General features: G+C 41.3%; 1 protein-coding gene across 1 annotated transcript in view; it reads right to left on the bottom strand.

Annotated features, from left to right (window-relative positions):
* me1 (malic enzyme 1, NADP(+)-dependent, cytosolic) overlaps nucleotides 1-20,030 on the bottom strand; it is a 440,214-nt gene that overhangs the window by 232,150 nt on the left and 188,034 nt on the right. The window contains exons 4-5 of the mRNA XM_043685873.2: nucleotides 12,953-13,028; nucleotides 11,031-11,192 (exon numbers count right to left, since the gene is read on the bottom strand). Coding sequence (XP_043541808.1) covers nucleotides 11,031-11,192; nucleotides 12,953-13,028 — 238 coding nt within the window. The remainder of the gene's footprint in view (nucleotides 1-11,030; nucleotides 11,193-12,952; nucleotides 13,029-20,030) is intronic.

The following is a 20,030-nucleotide window of genomic DNA, read 5'->3' as shown; positions in this document are numbered from 1 at the left end:
TGGATTGCAGCTACCAGAACACACTGCATGGTACCCTTGAGAATCAGGCTATAGAAAGGCCTAAGATTCACAAGTGAAAACTGCCAATATTCATGCAATCTTAGTCAGAATCGATTCAGTACAAGAAACAGCATCAACTTCAAGGGGGATGATGTAATCAATTCTATCTTGATGCTCTGCAAAAACAAGTCAGCTTAACCTGGAGGAAGGGAAAGTGAAATCAACAGGAGTGCTATTTTAAATGTCAAGTGAGTTTTCCAAATCTGGAATGTAAACCAACATAAATTACAATATGATAAGAACTTAAAAACAAATAAAATTAAACTATTTCACAATTCTCATATCAGCACGGATAACCAGAGACAATAAATTACTTCAAGGGGCAGCTGATGTACTATTGATATATCGATCACCTCACCACATTACCAACATGAAGTGCCAGGAGGCCTACTTTCAAGTGCCACCTGCTCTAGAGGTGTGTAATAACATTTTTAAAAGCTGTTTAGGAAACTATCTGCAAGACCATCAGTATCTAGGTACTTTTGATCAAAAATAACAAACAGCTCAACAATAATTAATGGCTCTTGGTGCTGTGGTAGTGCCCCTTCCTCTGGGCCAGGAGATCCAGGTCCAATTCAAATTTGCTGAGTTGGTGTTTTCGAACCTGCTGAAACAGGTTCAATAAAAGTGGTTATAAGGCTGCAGTTCAACAACAATATTATTTGGCAATTCTGAAATATGTTGGCTTTATAAAGATGGAAACAGCCCGATTCTTCCTGATTATATGGTTACATGATCAAAACTAAGTTAGACAAATGGGAGATAAAGCAAACTGATCAGCAAGGCAAAGGCAACGTTACAATTTTAAATTTCAAGTGATTTTGCTTACTCCATGAACTACCTCAATTGTTCTAAATCAGGCTTTTGACTTCTGGAAGTACCTTATTTTATTTGACTATGTGCATTTTATTGCACGGAATGGTGCAGTTTAGTGCAATTCAACTTATATGCCTCTCAGGTCCCCACTCAACCTTTCCTGCTCCAAAAGAAAATAACTCTAGCTTATCCAAACCCTCTTCATAGCCGAAATTCTCTATCCCAAGCAACATCCTGGTCAATCTCCTCTGCACTCCTTCCTGTGCAGCCATATCTTTCCTATAGTGTGGTGACCAGTACGGTGTGCAGTACTTTGGCTGTAGCCTAACCAAAGCTCTGTGCAGTTCCCATGTGATCTCCCCGATCAGTGCTGGTCCATTGTTTGTCATCTATACACGTGATTTAGGTGAGAATATAGTAACCATGGCTAGCAAGGTTGAGTATTATACCAAATAGATGGTGCAGTGAACAGTGACAAAGGTTACCTCAGAGTACAACAGGATCTTGATCAGTTGGACCAATGGGCCAAAAAGAGTGATAGGTCCATGAGGTGGTGTATTTGGTAGGACCCCAGGAAGTGTTGGTGAATAAAGAGACCTAGGGGTGCAGGTACATAGTTCATTGAAAGTGACATCACAGGTAGATAGGGTAGTGAAGGCAGCGTTCTGCATGTTTGCCTTCATTGGTCAGAGCATTGAGTATAGGAGTTGGGATGTCATGTTGTGCTGTATAGGACATTGGTGACACCTCTTTTGGAATACTCTGTGCATTTCTCGTCACGCTGCCTTTGGAAGCATATTATTAAATTGGAAAGGGTGCAGAAAAGATTTACAAGGATGTTACTGACACTGGAAGATTTGAGTTACAAGGACAGGTTGGATAGGCTGAGACATTTTCCCCCCCCGAAGCGTAGCAGGGTGACCTTGTGGAGGTTTCTAAAATCATAAAGGGCACAGTTACAGTAAATAGCAACGGTCTTCTCCCTAGAGTAGGGTAGTTCAAAACTAGAGGGCATATGTTTAAGGTGAGGGGAAAGATTTTAAAAAGGACCTCATGGGTAACTCTTTCACACAGAGACAGTGGTGTGCATATGGATCAAAGCTGCCAGAGGAAGTGGTAGAAGGGAGTACAATTACAACATTTCAAAAGTCATTTGGACAGGTACATGAACAGCAAAGATTGAGGGATTCAGGCCAAACGCAGGCAGATAGGATTAGCTTAGTTTGGGAAACCTGGTTGGCATGGGTGAATTAAACAGAAGTTCTGTATGACTATGACTGTCTACAACAGCGTGATTAGAACTCAGCCATTTCCCCCTAGTTAAGGGTCAGCACAAGGGAACAATTTTATAGTGAAAAGCAGGATGTTTAGTGAGGGTTGGAGGGAAACATCTATACTCAGAGTGGAGGAGGTCTGGAATGCACTGACTGGACAGTAGTTGAGATGGGAAAGCTCACAACCTTCACAAAGAACTTGTTTCCAGAGACCCACAGCTCCACTGTCACTGGCACGAGAAAGGCTCGACTGCCAAGGTGGCCATCTTTGGGGAATGTTAAGGGCATAGGCTTAGGGTGAGAAGGGAAAGATACAAGAGACCCAAGGTGCAACTTTTTCCACAGAGGGTGGTACGTGTATGGAATGAGCTGCCAGAGGATGTGGAGGAGGCTGGTACAATTGCAACATTTAAGAGGCATTTGGATGGGTTTATGAGTAGGAAGGGTTTGGAAGAGATATAGGCTGGGTGCTGGCAGGTGGGACTGGATTGGGTTGGATATCTGGTCAGCATAGATGAGTTGGACCGAAGGGTCAGTTTCCGTGCTGTATGACTATGTCACCAACCCCACTTGCATGGTGCGAGTCACTGGACATCTAGATGGCTGGTGGTTCGTTCTGACCATCCAACTTCTTTCGAGGTTACTGTGGCTCTCAGTGCTTCAAGCTGCAATTCAGCATCTGTACCCCACCCCAATAATATCTTCATGCAAACTTTAGGTTCCCTTCATGGGCGTTCCATTAATTTGTTCGTGGTTTCTCATTTATTCAAGAGTGAAAGATAGAAGTAAATCCCAGTTACTGCTGTTCCGATAGCTCCCTTAGAATTGTAATGAATCAAAGTATGGGCTTTCATAACACTATGTTCCAAATTTCATCTTCCATAAATCCATCCATTCTGATTTATCGACTGTCACTCCATTCATCTCAAGATGGCAGGGATTGTTCCAGATTCAACTGGCTGGATATGATGTCGTCAGTATACATTGAGGAGCTGGGGATTTAGCATGGGGTATTGTCTGCAGATAACTCATTGCACCAGACCCAGGTTTTACCTGTGGACAGCAAATAAAACACATCCCCATTCACCGTTCTTCCCAACAACCACCACCTCCCCCTCCTCCCAAATGGCACTCTTGCAGAGGGCAGAAGGTTGTTGACACTTATAACCACATCAGACAACCACAGGAGTATATACGTATTAAGACCTTTCAGTGGATATTCAATCAAGGGGGATTTCAGACAATGAGAGCAAATGTTGTGGCAAGTTCTCTCCAGCCATGCATTCAAAATGCTTCCAAATTGGTTCACGAGACTTTTTTTTTCCTTCCTGCAAGTATTGGGGACTCTGTCTCCATTCAAGAGCTGACTCTTTGTAAATACATAATTGTTGCTGTAACCAACACCTTTTGCTTTGCTAAGTTGTCCCTAAAATGTTAGAGATATGTCTAGCCAATTAATATTTTATTACACATGTTTTTGTAACAATAAAGAAATGCAATTCTCTCCTACAGGTCCCTTGGGAACCCCACTGTATACTTCCTTCCAGTCTGAAAGCTAACCACTCACCACTCTTTTCATACTTCAAGTTTTTTAAATCTAGCTCATTGAATAAATTGAAGATTGAAACCTTGAAATGTCAGAAATGTAAATCACAGGACCGTGTAGAAAATGTGCATGTACTATGGTCCATATTTCAATGCAGCTTTCTTCTGGAGCGGAAATAGCTTTCATTCAGGTAAATCTAGTGATCAAGTAATCCTACTAACAAGCTTTGACATATACAAAATAAATACGTATAAGCAAAAGAGCAAAAAATTGTTATTCAAAGGAAGAAAGTCTTGCAGTTACATTGCATTTTCACAATTGTTGAAAATCAAAGCCAATGTATACCTTTTTTGAAACATCGTCACTGTCATAACGTAAAAAATGCTGCCACAAACAGCATTGTGGAACTGATGACCGCTTTATAAATGAACAATTCCTGAATGGTTACTTACATTCATGTAAAATGATATTGCAAAGGATAAAATCAACACGGTTTTCAAAACCTTTCCAACAAAATCCAACACAAGGACTACAATAACTGTAAATGAAGAGGACAGGCAAAAATGGGCAAAGAAAAGGAAATTACGGTTTTAATAATTTCACACCTATTTCCACGGTATTCATTCTTTTCAACAAACTCAGATTACTGTCTGGAAAACAGAAACCAAAGCCACCAATCATTAATAATCCTGCTTCAAGTCACAACTAAAATGTCTGAGTTTTTTTTAAATAACATGTACTGCCTTCATTTACACAGATTTAAAGAAAATAGCAGAAGCAGAGCATTGTATTTTGTCTCAGTTGTATTTAAGCTTTTCAGAATACTGCCTGCTTCCAGTTACTTAATGTTGTTGTCCCTTCCAGAATCCCACATCACAAACTAGGTCCATGTTAGCCAAGGTAGAGGTTATAACAAACCCTGGCTGCAATTTTCCGAAGTATTTTATTCACTATTTGATAAGAGATCATTCTTGTTTGGAAAATTAGAAAACAAACCAATAATGATTTGGAATGCTCCTGTTACACCCACATCAAGTCAAGCCAGCTGTTATGTTTAAATGATAAAGGACCGATAAATGATTACAGTTTCTTCTGGTATCTGCACAAGTCATCATGACTAATCAAAAGAGAAAGTTGAAATTATTTAATGACTTGTAATCAGCAATTTATTGTGGAGAAAAATCTGACCCAGATTGACAACAAGCTGAAAAACAACTTTCCACTACAGCCAATGTTCCTGTGTTTGCACAATGACACACTCATACAGGACATAGTTTGACCAGTCAATTTACATGAATTAGGTTGTTAAACAATGTCCCAAGGTGAGGTAGATTCTTCCTAATCAGTATATAATTACACCAGTTTGTTTAATAAAAATTAAAATAATTGTTTAAAATTGCCCATTAGGCAGCAGATCCACTGGGATAGTGATGGTCTTAACCTCTATCCATTTAGTGTAATACATGGTATATAACATGGTGCTGTTGCTTGTTTGAACAATAACTCTACTGTTTACTGGCAGTAAGCATCAAAAGGTTTGACTAGCCAGCATGTCTTAAAAATAACCTGAACCTCCGAAGAGGAAAATGTACTGTTCCAAGTTGGCAGTCACGTAGCTAGCAAATTTGGCTTGGAAGATAACAAAAATTTGGCACTACGTGGAGAACAGAGGAGAACCTTTTTCTGCTTTTAATCTTATCCCAGCCTGCATCCACTCACCACAGAATAAGGTAGTGTAGTGCACAGTTGGGTCTCGTACATGCCCATTTGCAGTCTCCTCCAACAGAAAATCAGCAACATGCCAGTCACTGAGGTACATCACATTGCATAGGTGCAGTGAAAAGAGCAAAGCACACAAGACAAATTCAAAGGAGTTGAAATATTGAATAGAACAACTTCTCTTTCCAATCCTCCCACTTCCTCCAAACCAAAGGAGTAGCCATGGGCAACCGCATGGGCCCCAGCTATGCCTGCCTTGTCGTATGATATGTGGAACAGTCCATCTTCCGCAGCTACACCGGCACCACCCCCCACCTTTTCCTCCGCTACATCGATGACTGTATCGGCGCTGCCTCGTGCTCCCACGAGGAGGTTTAATAGTTCATCCACTTTACTAGCACCTTCCACCCCGACCTCAAATTTACCTGGACCATCTCAGACTCCTCCCTCCCCTTCCTAGGCCTCTCCATTTCTATCTCGGGCGACCGAATCAACACGGACATTTACTATAAACCGACCGACTCCCACAGCTACCTAGACTACACCTCCTCCCACACTGCCCCCTGTAAAAAACGCCATCCCATATTCCCAATTCCTTCGTCTCCGCTGCATCTGCTCCCAGGAGGACCAGTTTCAATACCGTACAACCCAGATGGCCTCCTTCTTCAAAGACCGCAATTTCCCCCTAAACGTGATTAACGATGCTCTACACTGCATCTCCTCCACTTCCCGCTCCTCTGCCCTTGAGCCCCGCCCCTCCAATCACCACCAGGACAGAACCCCACTGGTCCTCACCTACCACCCCACCAACCTCCATATACATATCGTATCATCTGTCGTCATTTCCGCCACCTCCAAACAGACCCCACCACCAGGGATATATTTCCCTCCCCTCCCCAATCAGTGTTCCGAAAAGACCACTCCCTCCATGACTCCCTTGTCAGGTCCACACCCCCCACCAACCCAAGCTCCACTCCCGGCACCTTCCCCTGCAACCGCAAGAGATGCAAAGCTTGCGCCCACATCTCCCCCCTTACTTCCCTCCAAGGCCACAAGGGATACTTCCATATCCGCCACAAATTCATCTGCACCTCCACACACATTATTTACTGCATCCGCTGCACCCGATGTGGCCTCCTCAATATTGGGGAGACAGGCCGCCTACTTGCGGAACGTTTCAGACAACACCTCTGGGACACCCGGACCAACCAACCCAACCACCCAGTGGCTCAACACTTCAACTCCTCCTCCCACTCCACCAAGGACATGCAGGTCCTTGGACTCCTCCATCGCCAGACCATAGCAACACGACGGCTGGAGGAAGAGCACCTCATCTTCCGCCTAAGAACCCTCCAACCACAAGGGATGAACTCAGACTTCTCCAGTTTCCTCATTTCCCCTCCCCCCACCTTGTCTCAGTCTCATCCCTCGAACTCAGCACCACCTTCTTGACCTGCAATCTTCTTCCTGACCTCTCCGCCCCATCACCCTCACCTTAACCTCCTTCCACCTATCGCATTTCCAACGCCCCTCCCCCAAATCCCTCCTCCCTACCTTTTATCTTAGCCTGCTTGGCACACTCTCCTCATTCCCAAAGAAGGACTTATGCCCGAAACGTCGATTCTCCTGCTCCTTGGATGCTGCCTGAACTGCTGCGCTTTTCCAGCAACACATTTTCCGCTCTAAAATATTGAATAGTTTGTTGGATAGAGTTGGTTTACACTACTCAGCTTGCAGTGGATTTTGTTTCAGCACTGTGGCCAAGGAACTGTCATGGTTTGGTTCAGCTGATGATTAGGGAACACAGGTTCTGTTCAGCGTTAATGCAGTCAAAGGAGCTGATCATTAACAGTCCAGTCTGGCCAGAAAGGAGACGTATCAGTTGTTTCCCCCCCCCCCCCCCCGCCACCACTCCAACTTTTCCATCCCCACCCACCCACATTCCCATCCCTGGTGAGGGATATCCACGCCATGGTGAGGTTATGATAGAGACAGAGACAGTGATGAATTGTGACACCCCTGCCTCATACCTCTGAGCTCTCACTGAGGGGTCTAGACAGTAAAAGCATTGCACAAGAACACAATAGTCTGCTCAATCAAATTTTGAATGTAGTTATGGCTCTCAATGCCCACTCCATATCAGTGGAGCACCACAGTAATGAGCTAATTGTTCAAGATGACCCTTGCTGCCCATTAGCCACTCAGGAATGTATCTGAAGTGTTATTAGTATGTTGGACCTGCAAAGTGTAAGGCACCATGGCTGCTGCTACAATATTAGATATTTACAAGTGCATTGCACTATGTAACAATTCAATTGCACTTGGAGCTTGGGGAACCTTTTTCAGTTGGGAATCTCTGAATTTCTACATTGTTCTTTCAAAATACATAAACGTGACCAATGACACCCTGCACCATGAAATTGAGCCCAGTGAAGCCACACACCCGGACCACCTGCTTCCAACTGGAAAGGGAATACATTGCACTCCTCTTTGGCCACAGAATTGGTTACCTCGATTTTCTCACTGCATGGAGTTCATTGTTAGATGTTGGAGATGTCCCCTCTAGCCTAGAAGAATCGAAGTCAAGTAGATCATGGTAAGGGTCTTTCTGTCTCTGTCAATGCTGCCCTTCTCCTACTTTGAGGTTGCAGGCCTGTCTGCAGAAAGGGAGACTTATGGCTGACAGCGAGTGGTCTGAGTAGACCATAAAGAGAAAATCAAGCCCTTCCCATTTGCAATGCATATTGAACACATATTAAACTATAGGTGATTAACGGAGTATAAACTGAAATAGCAAGCTTGAAAACAGCACCATTATAGTCAGATGCATTTTGTGCTGATTTCATAAGCACCCCTTCATATGTCTGAGTGCACACAGGCAGTGTCCATGCTGGCTGTTGCCTATACATTTGTTAGGCTTCTGATTTTGGGCAAGTTGCCAAGAGACCCATTGGCTGGAACTGGATACCTGTATCTACACCTTGTACTTTTCAGTATTGACTATTCTGATAAATGAATGGCCAATGATTAAATAATGTAACACATGGACTTGAATTGGTAAAGATTACATAACTCATTACAGATTTCATCAAAATATTAACTTTTCTTTTGGTCAAGGATGCAAAGCAGTCTTTTTTTTTTAAATCACTCATGGAATGTAAGTAAAAGTGGCTAAACCAGTATTTATTACCCATCCCTGGTTACCCTTGAGAAAGTCATGGTGTGCTGCCTTCTTGAACCTCTGCAGGGCATTTGGCGCAGGGACAAACACACAATGCTGTTAGCGAGGGAGCTCCAGGAATGTACCCAGCCACTCAGTGAACAGTGACATACTCTAAGTCATCAAGGTTTAGAGAAGAAATTGCATATGGTGGCATTCCATGTATCCACTGGCCTTATCCTTTAGGCAAGTGTGGTCATGGGAGAAAGTGAGGATTGCAGATGTTGGAGATCAGAGTCAGAATTTCTGATGAAGGCCTTATATCCGAAATGTCAATTCTCCTGCTCCTCAGATGCTGCGGGACTTGCTGTGCTTTTCCAGCACCACACCCTTGACATAAGAATGGTCATGGTGAATTTCTGCAACGCATCTTGCGGTAGTAACTGCAGTGTGGATAGTGGAGGGCGTGGATGCTGATCAAGTGGGCTGCTTTGTCCTAGATTATGTCAAGCTTAGAGTGTTGTTGGAGCTGCACAAATCAAGCAAGTGGGGAGTATTCCATCAGACTTGTGTCTTCAAGATGATGGACAGGCTTTGGGAAGTCAGGAGGCAATTTCTTAAAAAACAGTCAATGTTTGTTTGTAAAATGTATTCATTCATGGGATGTGGGTATCATTGGACGAGAATTTAATCCCAGCGCTGACAAAGCTCGTGGCGAGCTGCCTTCTCAAACTCCCGAGTCCTTGTTGCTGATGTGTACCCATAGTGGTGTTAGGAAGGGAGTTCCAGGATTTTGACTCTGACATTAAAAGAAACAGTGATATAATCTCAAGCCAGGCTTGGTGTGTAGCTTGGAGGGGAAATTCAGATGGCAGTGCTCCCATGCATCCTTCCAGGTAACAGAGGTTACATGTATGGAAGGTACTGTCTATGGAGAGTTGATGGGTCATTGCAGTATATCATGTAGATCATACACGTCAAGGCAGTTAAAGTTAAAAGGAGTTAGATAGGGTGCCATCAAGTTGACTGCTTTATCCTGAATAGTTGTCTTTTTAGGTAGTCAGTACCAAGAGCATGCTGGCAAGATAATAAGAGAAAAACATCCAATCTAAATGTACACCTGAAATAATCTTAGGAGTATAAAGTATTGATTGTAATCCTGAAGGATCAGTGGGATATTAACTCTTAATAGCAAGAAGAGAAACAGGGCAATTGCAGCAGAGTCAAATATGAGCTCAGCACAATTCTCAGATTTCTGCTAGCCCAAGGCAATCATAAAACTGTGTCAGTATTAAAAATGTATGTGAATTTAAGTTCCTACATCCTGACTGACACAATGCTAACGAGCTGAACTATAACATACTAACAGATTACTGTTTTAAACATCTCAGTAATCTCAAAGGCTTAAACTCTGAATCAATCAAATCAATTGAAGAGCTATAGATAAGACAGCAAAGGAATTGCCACTTTAGTTCTATTTTCATTTGCATCCAAATATGTTTAGACTTTAAGCTCCAGCTCAGAGGCCAAGTATCCAACATCAAGATGCAAAGAGCAGTTCTCTTGCCTCAACCTACCAGGATGATGGATGATGGGAAAACTATTGGACGAGATTGCCAATTTTTTCAGTCCCTAATATTGAAAAAAGTAACAGGATTTTTTTATTATTAAAATTGCCCATCTTGCACCATCTTCAATTCATGGGGTCTTTCCATTTCAGCAATGAGCTGGAATGCTGAGCTCCCAGTTAAGCCAACAATTACAACCTCACTTCCATCCCTTGATGATGCCAGCATTTGGACCCTGAAGGAATATAGATTTTTTTAATCCACACTTCAATCTCTCCTATACTCAAATTTTTTCCTTGTCGTCCTTGCTCAGCTTCTATTCTCCGTACTAACATGTCAGACATTCAATTGCCTACATTCTCTGTTGCATTAATTTATGGTCGACTATTATCTTGTTCTCATGGTCCAACTACAGCGCATACAATTTAAAATTTCAAACCTTTCCATTGCCTCATTACATCCCGCAGCTCCTCCATGTGATCATTCCTTCTCATAACCGGCAATTTTGGTTTATTACATATTCGATTTTCTTGGTTCATCTCTACAGTCAGCGCAACCATCACACTGATGCAAACACTTCTTTCAGTTGGCCTTAATATCAGAGCACTGATCATTATCTGATAATTCAGTGCACACATTAAATTGTGTGTTCAGCCCAAGTCTAAATCAACATGCCAGACAATGATGCTGGAAAAGAATTCCCTCAGGACGGACATTTTTGCTGGAAGCTTTGCATATAAAAATTGCACTGTTACGATTTGACAGGCAGTGTATTTGATTTGTTGTACATTGATAATCTTGAACTAATGAAAGGGCTCCACTGAAAATAAAACCAAAAAGTCAGACAATATACTGCTGTAAAATTGTAACATAGGTCATTGTTTTACCTCGTTATCAGTGCCAACGTCTAACATCACTGGTAAACACTGTTGGGGATTCATTCCAACGCATGTGGTGTAGAGTGCTAGCTTACCGACTGGAATGCCCATTCCATAACTCCCAAGGTCTCCAAGACCCAAGATACGTTCTCCATCTGTGATGACAATAGCCTTGACAAATAGCAAATAGAGAGTTAGAGACAAAGGCAAGATTTATATATGATAGCAGCAGAATCATTCATCAACATAATAAAGACAACCTGAATTCTTAATCTCAAACATATGTTAGAGGAGGGGAGGGGAGTTAGAAACAACACTTGTCACTGCTCTTCATCTTAGCTTGGCTTTGAAAAATGTTTCTGGAGACCAGATAGTTAGAAACCTATCCAAACAGTTAATTGATGGTCCTTCGATTAGGAAAAAAAGAAAAATATACAAGTACAGAAATTTTGCAAGGTCTCAACATAACTGGCAGAGATTCCATTGGACTTGGATCAAGGTAGTTGCTTCCTTGAGAATTCCACTGGTGACCTGTGGAGTCAGGATATAACTGAGAATCCCAGGGTGAAGTCTGGGTGAGGCAATGGGAATGTGATTCACAATTCAGTTTACAGCAATCATTTCCATTGAAAAGTTTTAGTTCATAAGCCAAGTGAAAAATTATTTAAGGGGCGTTAAATTTTAAATTGAAAGTGGAAGGTGATGAACCTTGTGGTTCAGTTTCTCTGACACTCATCTTTGCAGTTAGCACAAGCAATGGATAAAGTGGTTATTTGACTACAATATAGCGAATGTATTTGAAGCCAAAAACCTGTCAAAAATAGGTATTACTTTAGGATTCGTGACTATTACACACAATTAACCCTACAATTGAAACACCCTGCTTGTGATTCAATTTCAAATCCCTTCCCTCTCATAGTTACTGCTAACTCCTGATCGACGACAGGGGTCAGCAGCCCTGTATTATCACACCTGAATAACTACATTCATGTGAAAATCAAGACCACCTAACAAGCAATAGACTCACGCACCTGTTTCACCGTGAACCTAATCTTAACCTCTCGCAAACAAATGAAAAGGAGTTTTTCTTTAAAAAAATGAGTGTCCATGGGATATGGGTGTCTTAGGCCAGGTCAGCATTTGGTGCCCATCTTCAACTGCCCTGGAGAAGTTGGTGAGCTGCCTTCTCGAACCACCACAGTCTTCATGGAACAAGGACATTTAATGTTCCATTTGGAAAGGAGTCTGAGGTTTTTGCGTCAGTGACAGTGAAGGGACAGTGATATAGTTGCTGGTCAGTGTGGCAGGGAGAGGAGCATGCACTTGCTGCCTTGACCTTCCAGCTAGCTAAGGTCTGTTTGGAAAGTGCTGTTGGAGGAGCCTTGTTGCATCAGGTCGATGGTACACATTGCTGTTACTGAGTGTCAGTGGTGTAGGGTGCGAAAGGTCACTGGAATAAGACCAGGAGTGGGAGATAAAAAAAAAAGGTACTTATTTTCAGAAGACCCCAGCTGACTGCACTTTCAGCTGTCTTCATTTTGGGATAGATAGGTGAGTAAGCTCAGGCAAGAAATCAAACAAATAGTTATTATTAATCTCATCTTTTCAGAAAAGATATCCTACTCTTCACAATTTTGCAACTTCTCACCAGCTAAACTATGCCAAAACACAGTGTGCTGTAGAGTATTCTGGAATTCTATGCACTGTACCACAGAAAGGAGGTCTATAGTATCTCCCCACCAGAGCCAAATGAATAGATGAGTCACACCCTTGTATGGACTTGAAGTTCATGTGTTAACAATTGTGACTTGCGGACAGATTGCCTGCCTGGCCTTTACGGCATTGTGAGAAAATGTCCCGTGGGGAAACCAGCAAAGAGAAAAGCCAAAAGACACAAGGTTTCAGTAAATACACAGCAACTCAAAACATACCCAAATATCATTCTCAGGCCAGGACTTCAGAAGTGTAGCAATATGTCCACGGTCATGGATTGTAATAAAAAGACCCCTGTGTGAGAGAGAGAGAGAGAGAGAGAGAGAGAGAGAGAGAGAGAGAGAGATCAGAAATGATTTTAGTTTTATGGCTTTCATTAAAAGTGTATCACAACTTAACAAGCAAACCTTGGAAGGTGGGTGAGGTCAATCCCATGAGATAGGGACCCCAGTGATCTGAATTGGCACGCCATGTATACAAAATGTTGCCAAGCCAAATCAAAATGATAGTTAATCATATATAGCAGGTCCAAAATTAAAATCCCATAAATTAACAGTCCTTTACAACAGCAATGCATGTGCATGTCCTATACAATACATTGTACTTGACAGTAAAGTTGAACAACTTTGCAAGACATTCTTCTTTATTCAGACTTGCCTGAAATACAGCGCGTGAAAGAAATCGGTTTTTCTAAATCAACAAACAGTGTCAAACCTGGCTATCCCAATAAAACTTGTGCCCAGATCACAAAGCTATTAGGATTCCACAGTCTGAGCTGCCTTTGTGCCAATCACAACTAAATGACGAAGACTCAATTGAAGTTATTAATACATTCCAACCCAGTTGTCTGGTACTTGTTTAAAAGAAACATGTGTTGATTGCATTGACATAAAAACATGCCAATTCAGAATGCAGTGTAATTAGCTGCTTCAGGGCCAATGCACCATTCACATTCACTTGAGCAGAGGTGGATTAACAATGGCAGAAAGATGCATTTGTTGTCAGCTGTTGAAAGGAAACCTTCAGCATAAATTAACTCATGAAACATCAGACAAACAAAGCTGATTTCAATACCATGATCCTGAAACTTCACAACGGTTCTCACCAATTTCACCCCCCGCGAGGGAGAGGACATAGGGAGATAGCAATGTGGCTAACCAGTATTAAAAATGCACATATTGGGGGTTATCATTTATGTGGACTCACCACAAAAGCACAGTGGCTTCAAGAACAGGTCAGAGGTTAGGGATACTGTGGCAAGTAACTCACCTCCCGACTCCCCAAAGCCAGTCCACCATCTACAACGCATAAGTCAGGAGTGGGATGGAATACTTTCCACTTGCCCGAAAGAGTGCAGCCCCAACAGCATGCAAGAAGTTTGACATCATCCAGGCGCAGACAGCCAGCTTGATTAGCATCCACAAGCTTTCACTCCCTCCACCACAGACACTCAGTGGCAGCAGTGTATACTATCTACAAGGTGCACTGCAGAAATTCATCAAAGTCCCTCAGGCAGCACCTGCCAAACCCATGGCCACTTCCGTTTAGAAGGACAAGGGCAGACCACCACCTTCAAGTTTCCCTCCAGACCACTCAGCATCCTGACTAGGAAATGTATTGCTGTTCCTTCACGGTTGCTGGGTCAAAATCCTGGAACTCCCTCCCTAATTGCATTGTGGGTCAACCCACAGCAGGTGGATTGCAGAAGTTCAAGAAGACAGCTCACCATCACCTTCAAAGGCAACTAGGGATGAGGAATAAATACTGGCACAGCCAGTGACACCCACATCCCACAAAAATGATGTTTAAAAATTTTACAATTACAGTTATTTTACCTGATAAAACAAAAAATTGGCTGCTCAGTTCAGTCATCTGGGGACTCAGTGGTGATGCTACGCATGCAAAATATAAATGAATGACCAAAAAGGTGATGTTAATAATTTCTTCATTCTTTTGCAGGCAGCTTAGCACACGTCTTTTTTTTTTAAAAAGCTGCCCAGCGATTGTATATGTATCCAGGTTTTACATGACTCAATTCCGATCAAGTTGCCGATTTGATTTATTTCTGGATTTAGAAATAACAGAGGTCATGAGGCTAAATCCATGTTCATAGTCAGTACTTGGTGCCTGGAATGTTGCACAAATGTCAAGAATGAACATTTTTCAAAACTGGTCATCTTTAAAGGGCAGAATTCACCAAATCACTGTCTGAATAGAATGCGTCTGAACTATTGCCACAAAAGTTTGAAATCAGAATACTGTTCACATATTTGTTGCCACACTTCCATCATAGTTTAGTGTAAGAGAATATCAATTGCACTACACCTATGGATTTGGAAAAGAATGAGTTGTCTTGGTGGTGATTGCAGGGTAAAAACAAAGACTGCAGATGCTGGAAAACAGATTTTGGATTAGAGGTGCTGGAAGAGCACAGCAGTTCAGGCAGCATCCAAGGAGCAGCAAAATCAACGTTTCGGGCAAAAGCCTTTCATCAGGAATAAAGTGGTGACTGCAGCCTGATCAAAAGCATGCCACTTTAAATTCCACTTGCAGACATCTACTTTTCAGGTGGTTACCTAGCAGCCACATAGATTGAAGGACTGTAGCAGTGTCAACATCAGTGTCAACAGCAGAGAATCTTAACTTCATCACTCCAGTAAACACAGCTACAGAGATACGGAGTCGATTTATTCATCTTAGCTTTTGTAAACTGCATAGCTTCAATTGTTGTCAAACAACTGAAAATTACCACAGCAATACCATTTCACATGGAACATCACTCAGAGCCATCAACACAAAACTATTGTGGCTTTGGTGAGCATTTTCAGGCAATATTGGAACATTGCATTTATTCATTTGTTCTCTGCAGTACTTGACCAAGACATTGTAGATTCACATTGGCGTACTTAATGCAAAGGGTCTTAACAATGAACTCTCTACATTCAGAGGTCAAACTACCACTGCATCACACTGACATTAGAAAAATATTCAACTTGCCCTTTCTTCATAGGTTGCTCTTGAAGCATTTCAATGCATTCATAATTGAGTCCTGTGTCCAAGCATCATATACCCCAAGATCATTTCAGGTACACAATTCTGTTCCAACAATTGTTTGGATTCACATTGCAATACTGTCACTATGCTACTTTTCTTTCTAAGAATAAACAAACGTGGTGTGTGATGCAAGCATCATCTTCCATAAATCAAGCTCACTTAATGTAAAATTGCTCGATTGCGTTACAATGTCGTAAGCAGTCACTTTCAAAAAGATAGTCTTTAAACAATATCAGATTTTTGAAATCTGATGTACAAAATACAATTTTGCTTTTTTGAAATGACTACTTTCTTCTAGGATCAACACGAAGGTAAAGTCAACAGCCTTACCACCATACAGCTGATCTGTCTTGAGAGACACTATTCATGGTGGGTCACCATGCCTCAGGCAAGGGGGATGTTTGAGAAAGAGAGATTCCTTTGTAACCTCAGACATAGGTGTGACTATGAACATGTGATTTGTGTAATTTATTCAAGAATGCTTTTTGCATAAAGTCAACACTCCACAAATTCAGAAGTGTACATTTCACTGTATCAGTTCTCAATAATTGCTGTATACTTAGCCCCATGATCATGAATGTCCGGTATGAATAAAATAAAACACATTCATCTTGACATAACCTCTGACCTGCTCTTGTAGCCACTGCATTATACAGGGAGTCCAGTGGAGTTTCTGGTCAATAGTAACCCTAGGATGTTGATAGTGGGGCATGGGGCAGTGGCGAGATTGTCTCTTACTGGTGATGGTCGTAGCCTGGCACGTGGAGAAAATATTACTTGCCATTTGTCAAACCAAATCTGGATATTGCCCTGATCCAGTTGCATTTCTACATGGACCGCTTCAATATCTGAGGATTAACGAATGGTGCTGAGTATTGTGCATTTCACTGGTGAACATCCCCACTTCTGACCTTATGATAGAAGCAAGTTCATTAATGAATCAGTTGAAGATGGCTGGTTCTAGGATACTACCCGGAGAAATTCTTGCAGAGATGCCCTGGAACAGAGTTAACTGATTTCTAACAGCCACTATGTGCCAGGTATGACTCCAACCAGCATGGATTTTGCCCCAATTCCCATTGATGCCAGTTTTGATAGAACTCCTTGAAGCCACACTCAGTCAAAAGTAGCCTTGATGTCAAGGGTTGTCACACTCACCTCAGCTCTGGAATTTTGATCGCTGTTTGGCATTCTAGTCCTGCTTGGTAGCTTCACCAGTTTGATACTTCATTTTTATTATGTCTGGTAGTGCGCCTTCTGCACTCTCCGTTGAACAAGGGTGACCCTCCTGGCTTGAGGGTAATGGTTGAGTAGGTGATATACCAAGCCTTTAGGTTGCCAATTTGTACTGACATACAATTCTGCTGCTGTTGATGGCTCACAGCACCTCATGGGTTCCTACTGTGTCCCATTTAACACTGATTGTGCCACAGAGCACAAGAGGGTATTCTCTGTGAAGGCAGGACTTTGTCTCCATAAGAACAGTACAGTTGTCACTCTTACTGATGCTGCATCTGCAGCAGGCAGATTGGTAAGGATGGAGTCAAGTGTGTTTTTCCTCTTGTTGGCTCTCACTGACTGCCACAAACCCAGTACAGCAGTTACGTCTTTTAGGACCGGACCAGCTTGATCAATGAAGTGCTGCTGTAACTGATGTTCATTTGAAAGGTTGCCCATTCTCCCATCAGTACAATCTTAATTTTTCCTTTCACCTTTGGAGATCAGGTATTGTTCTGGCAATTTTTAGAAAATGTTCTCTCAAAATCAATACATCCTTCAAGGTGTTATGCAGAGAACTCCTCAAATTGCCCCAAGTGTGGTTTTGCGAGGACTTTGTACAAGTCTTATCTCTTTAATCCTCTAACTATAAAGGCCAGTATTCTTTTGGTCTTTGAATATTCTGTACCTTCCAGTAACATTTCAAATATTTGGACCCCTCAGTCTCTTTGGACCTCCACTGTTTCTAGCTTTTCACCACTTCGTAGGTAGTCTGTTGATCCTTTTCAGATTCCAAGCGGATAACCTCACCTTTACATACTTTGAATCTGATTCACCAACTTTCTCTACTCCCTTAAACCTATCAATAACCCTTTGTATGGGACATATAAAGCTGCATAGCTTCCAATACTGACAACATTTATGTCATCAACAAACTTCGATATATGGCCATTTAAACTATTAATAAACGCAATAAATAGTTGAACCCCAACACAAATCATGTGGAACACGACCAGTCAGTCATATTCTACCTATTACAGCAACAGTTCAAGATCCCTCCTCTGCCACACTGTTTCAATGAACTCAGCTTTATCCAATTGCTTTTTAAAAAGGGTCTTTATGGAATGCCTTCTGGAACCCATGTAAATAAAACTGATAGACATTGCCCTGTCCAATTTCTTTGTTCAGTACTTCTAAAAACTTGTGTCCGATTTGTTAGACATAATCTACTCTTTATGCCCATGCTGATGCTCTTTGATCAGTTGAAAATTAACAAGATGTTCAGTCACCATACCTTTGATTATAGATAAACTATTGCCCAATAGTTGTTGTTCAACTAATTGTTTTCATTTTCCTTGACTAATTTCTTAAGCAGAGTAAATAAATGTTTTCAATTTGAAGATATGGGATAACTTTGGAAAATTATAGTTAATGTCCTCCTTCCTTTGAAACTTCTGTCTCGTTGGCTTCAAAGCCATAACTAAAGAAAAGCATGCTTTAACAAATATTATATATTTAGAAAATTGTTAATTTTACATAGAAGCAATGATAAACTGATTAATGTATTCAGTGTGACTCAGTGAGAGCTAGAAAGAATTGAATATAAATCCATTTGTCACTCTTCAGCAAATACATTTGATGTAATGCCTGTTACTTTGGGCTACACTTGATGTTTGTGGTAAGATGACCTCATTAGCTTTGCAACTAAATGAGAAACTGGTCTTTTTGCAGTCAGCTTGGCTTAGAGTGAAGACAGGCATAATGACATTTGAACTTTTGAAAAATTGTGTACCTAGTTTGAACTCAAGTTAACAACAATAAAAACTGAAAAATGCACAAATGATGAAATATTTGTATTCTGGGTGGATTGCTGATTTTTTGGGTCTCTGGGGGTTTAATAAGGGGCTTGTGATTTATGAGTAGAGTGCACGCGTTGCCAGGAATGAAACTCTGATCTTCAGAAGAGTTTAAGTATTCGAATCATATGATAAATAAAAACAATCCAAACACTACTTGCTCTTCTGCCCTCTAATTTTTGTTTCCCTACTGTGCCTTGCCATTTGTATCCCTCATTAACAAAAGGTAACTCTCCCTTTCAATCATGGTTTCACCATCCCAGTTAAGCTACTTTTTTCCACCAGACTCGATATCCACACATCCATGATAAAGATTTCCCTAGCTACTACAGCACTTTATAAATGCAAGTCATCTGCTAAATTGCAAACTGTCCACAAGCCATAAGGTGTTCACTCAAATAGTATTTCAGGAATCAGTACAAAGTCTAGGCTTTGCAATTCCAATATTGCTGGAAGTAAAAGTATATCCTTTTAGATAAGGTATTAATCCTAGGCCTTGCATCGCATTCCTGTTCAGCAAGATACAAGATGTCTCGTTTACCACAGCAGATCAGGAGGCCTCTCTCACGTCATGATCAACAGTTACTTTGGTTCACCATTTTCTGGTATCTTGCAGAGCAAATTTGCCTCTAAGATATAAAAGTAGTTCTGGTCAAGATTTCAACATGACAATTGAGGAGCTGTTCTAGTTGCTTGCTTTCTATAAAACTGTATTTGATGCCAACTCCAGGCCATGGAAGAAACTTGTTCCATGGTTTAGTTCTGACCAACTCTAACTGTATTCTCCAGCACCATCATTGCTTGAGACTTCCTTGGACATGCTAAAATCTACCTACTCCGCGAAATCACCTTTTATTAGATATTTCAGATTGCATTGTTGGTTCAACATAATTGTTTTCAGATAAAAGCGGAATGTGTAAGACTGTATCTTAACTACACCTTAAAATAAAACAAAATCAGAACCTACCATTACACTATGATAAGACCATTACATTTTTTTTAAATATTGATGAAGGAATGAAATATTTTAAGTATTCTGCACTGCAAGGCATTGACAAAACAGTCAATTTCTTCCTTCTCAATGTTTGTAACTTAAAGTTTTTGTTTTATTTCATCTATTAATTTGTTTGCCTTCATTTTAAGAACTTCAATTTTTAGTCTGTATTAA

The sequence above is a fragment of the Chiloscyllium plagiosum genome, unplaced genomic scaffold, assembly GCF_037043375.1.
Source record: "Chiloscyllium plagiosum isolate Xiang-an unplaced genomic scaffold, Cpla_swu_hap1 HiC_scaffold_3, whole genome shotgun sequence".
NCBI lineage: Eukaryota > Metazoa > Chordata > Chondrichthyes > Orectolobiformes > Hemiscylliidae > Chiloscyllium > Chiloscyllium plagiosum.
The sequence above is the reverse complement of the archived record's forward strand: the minus strand, read 5'-3'. Positions and strand labels throughout refer to the sequence as shown.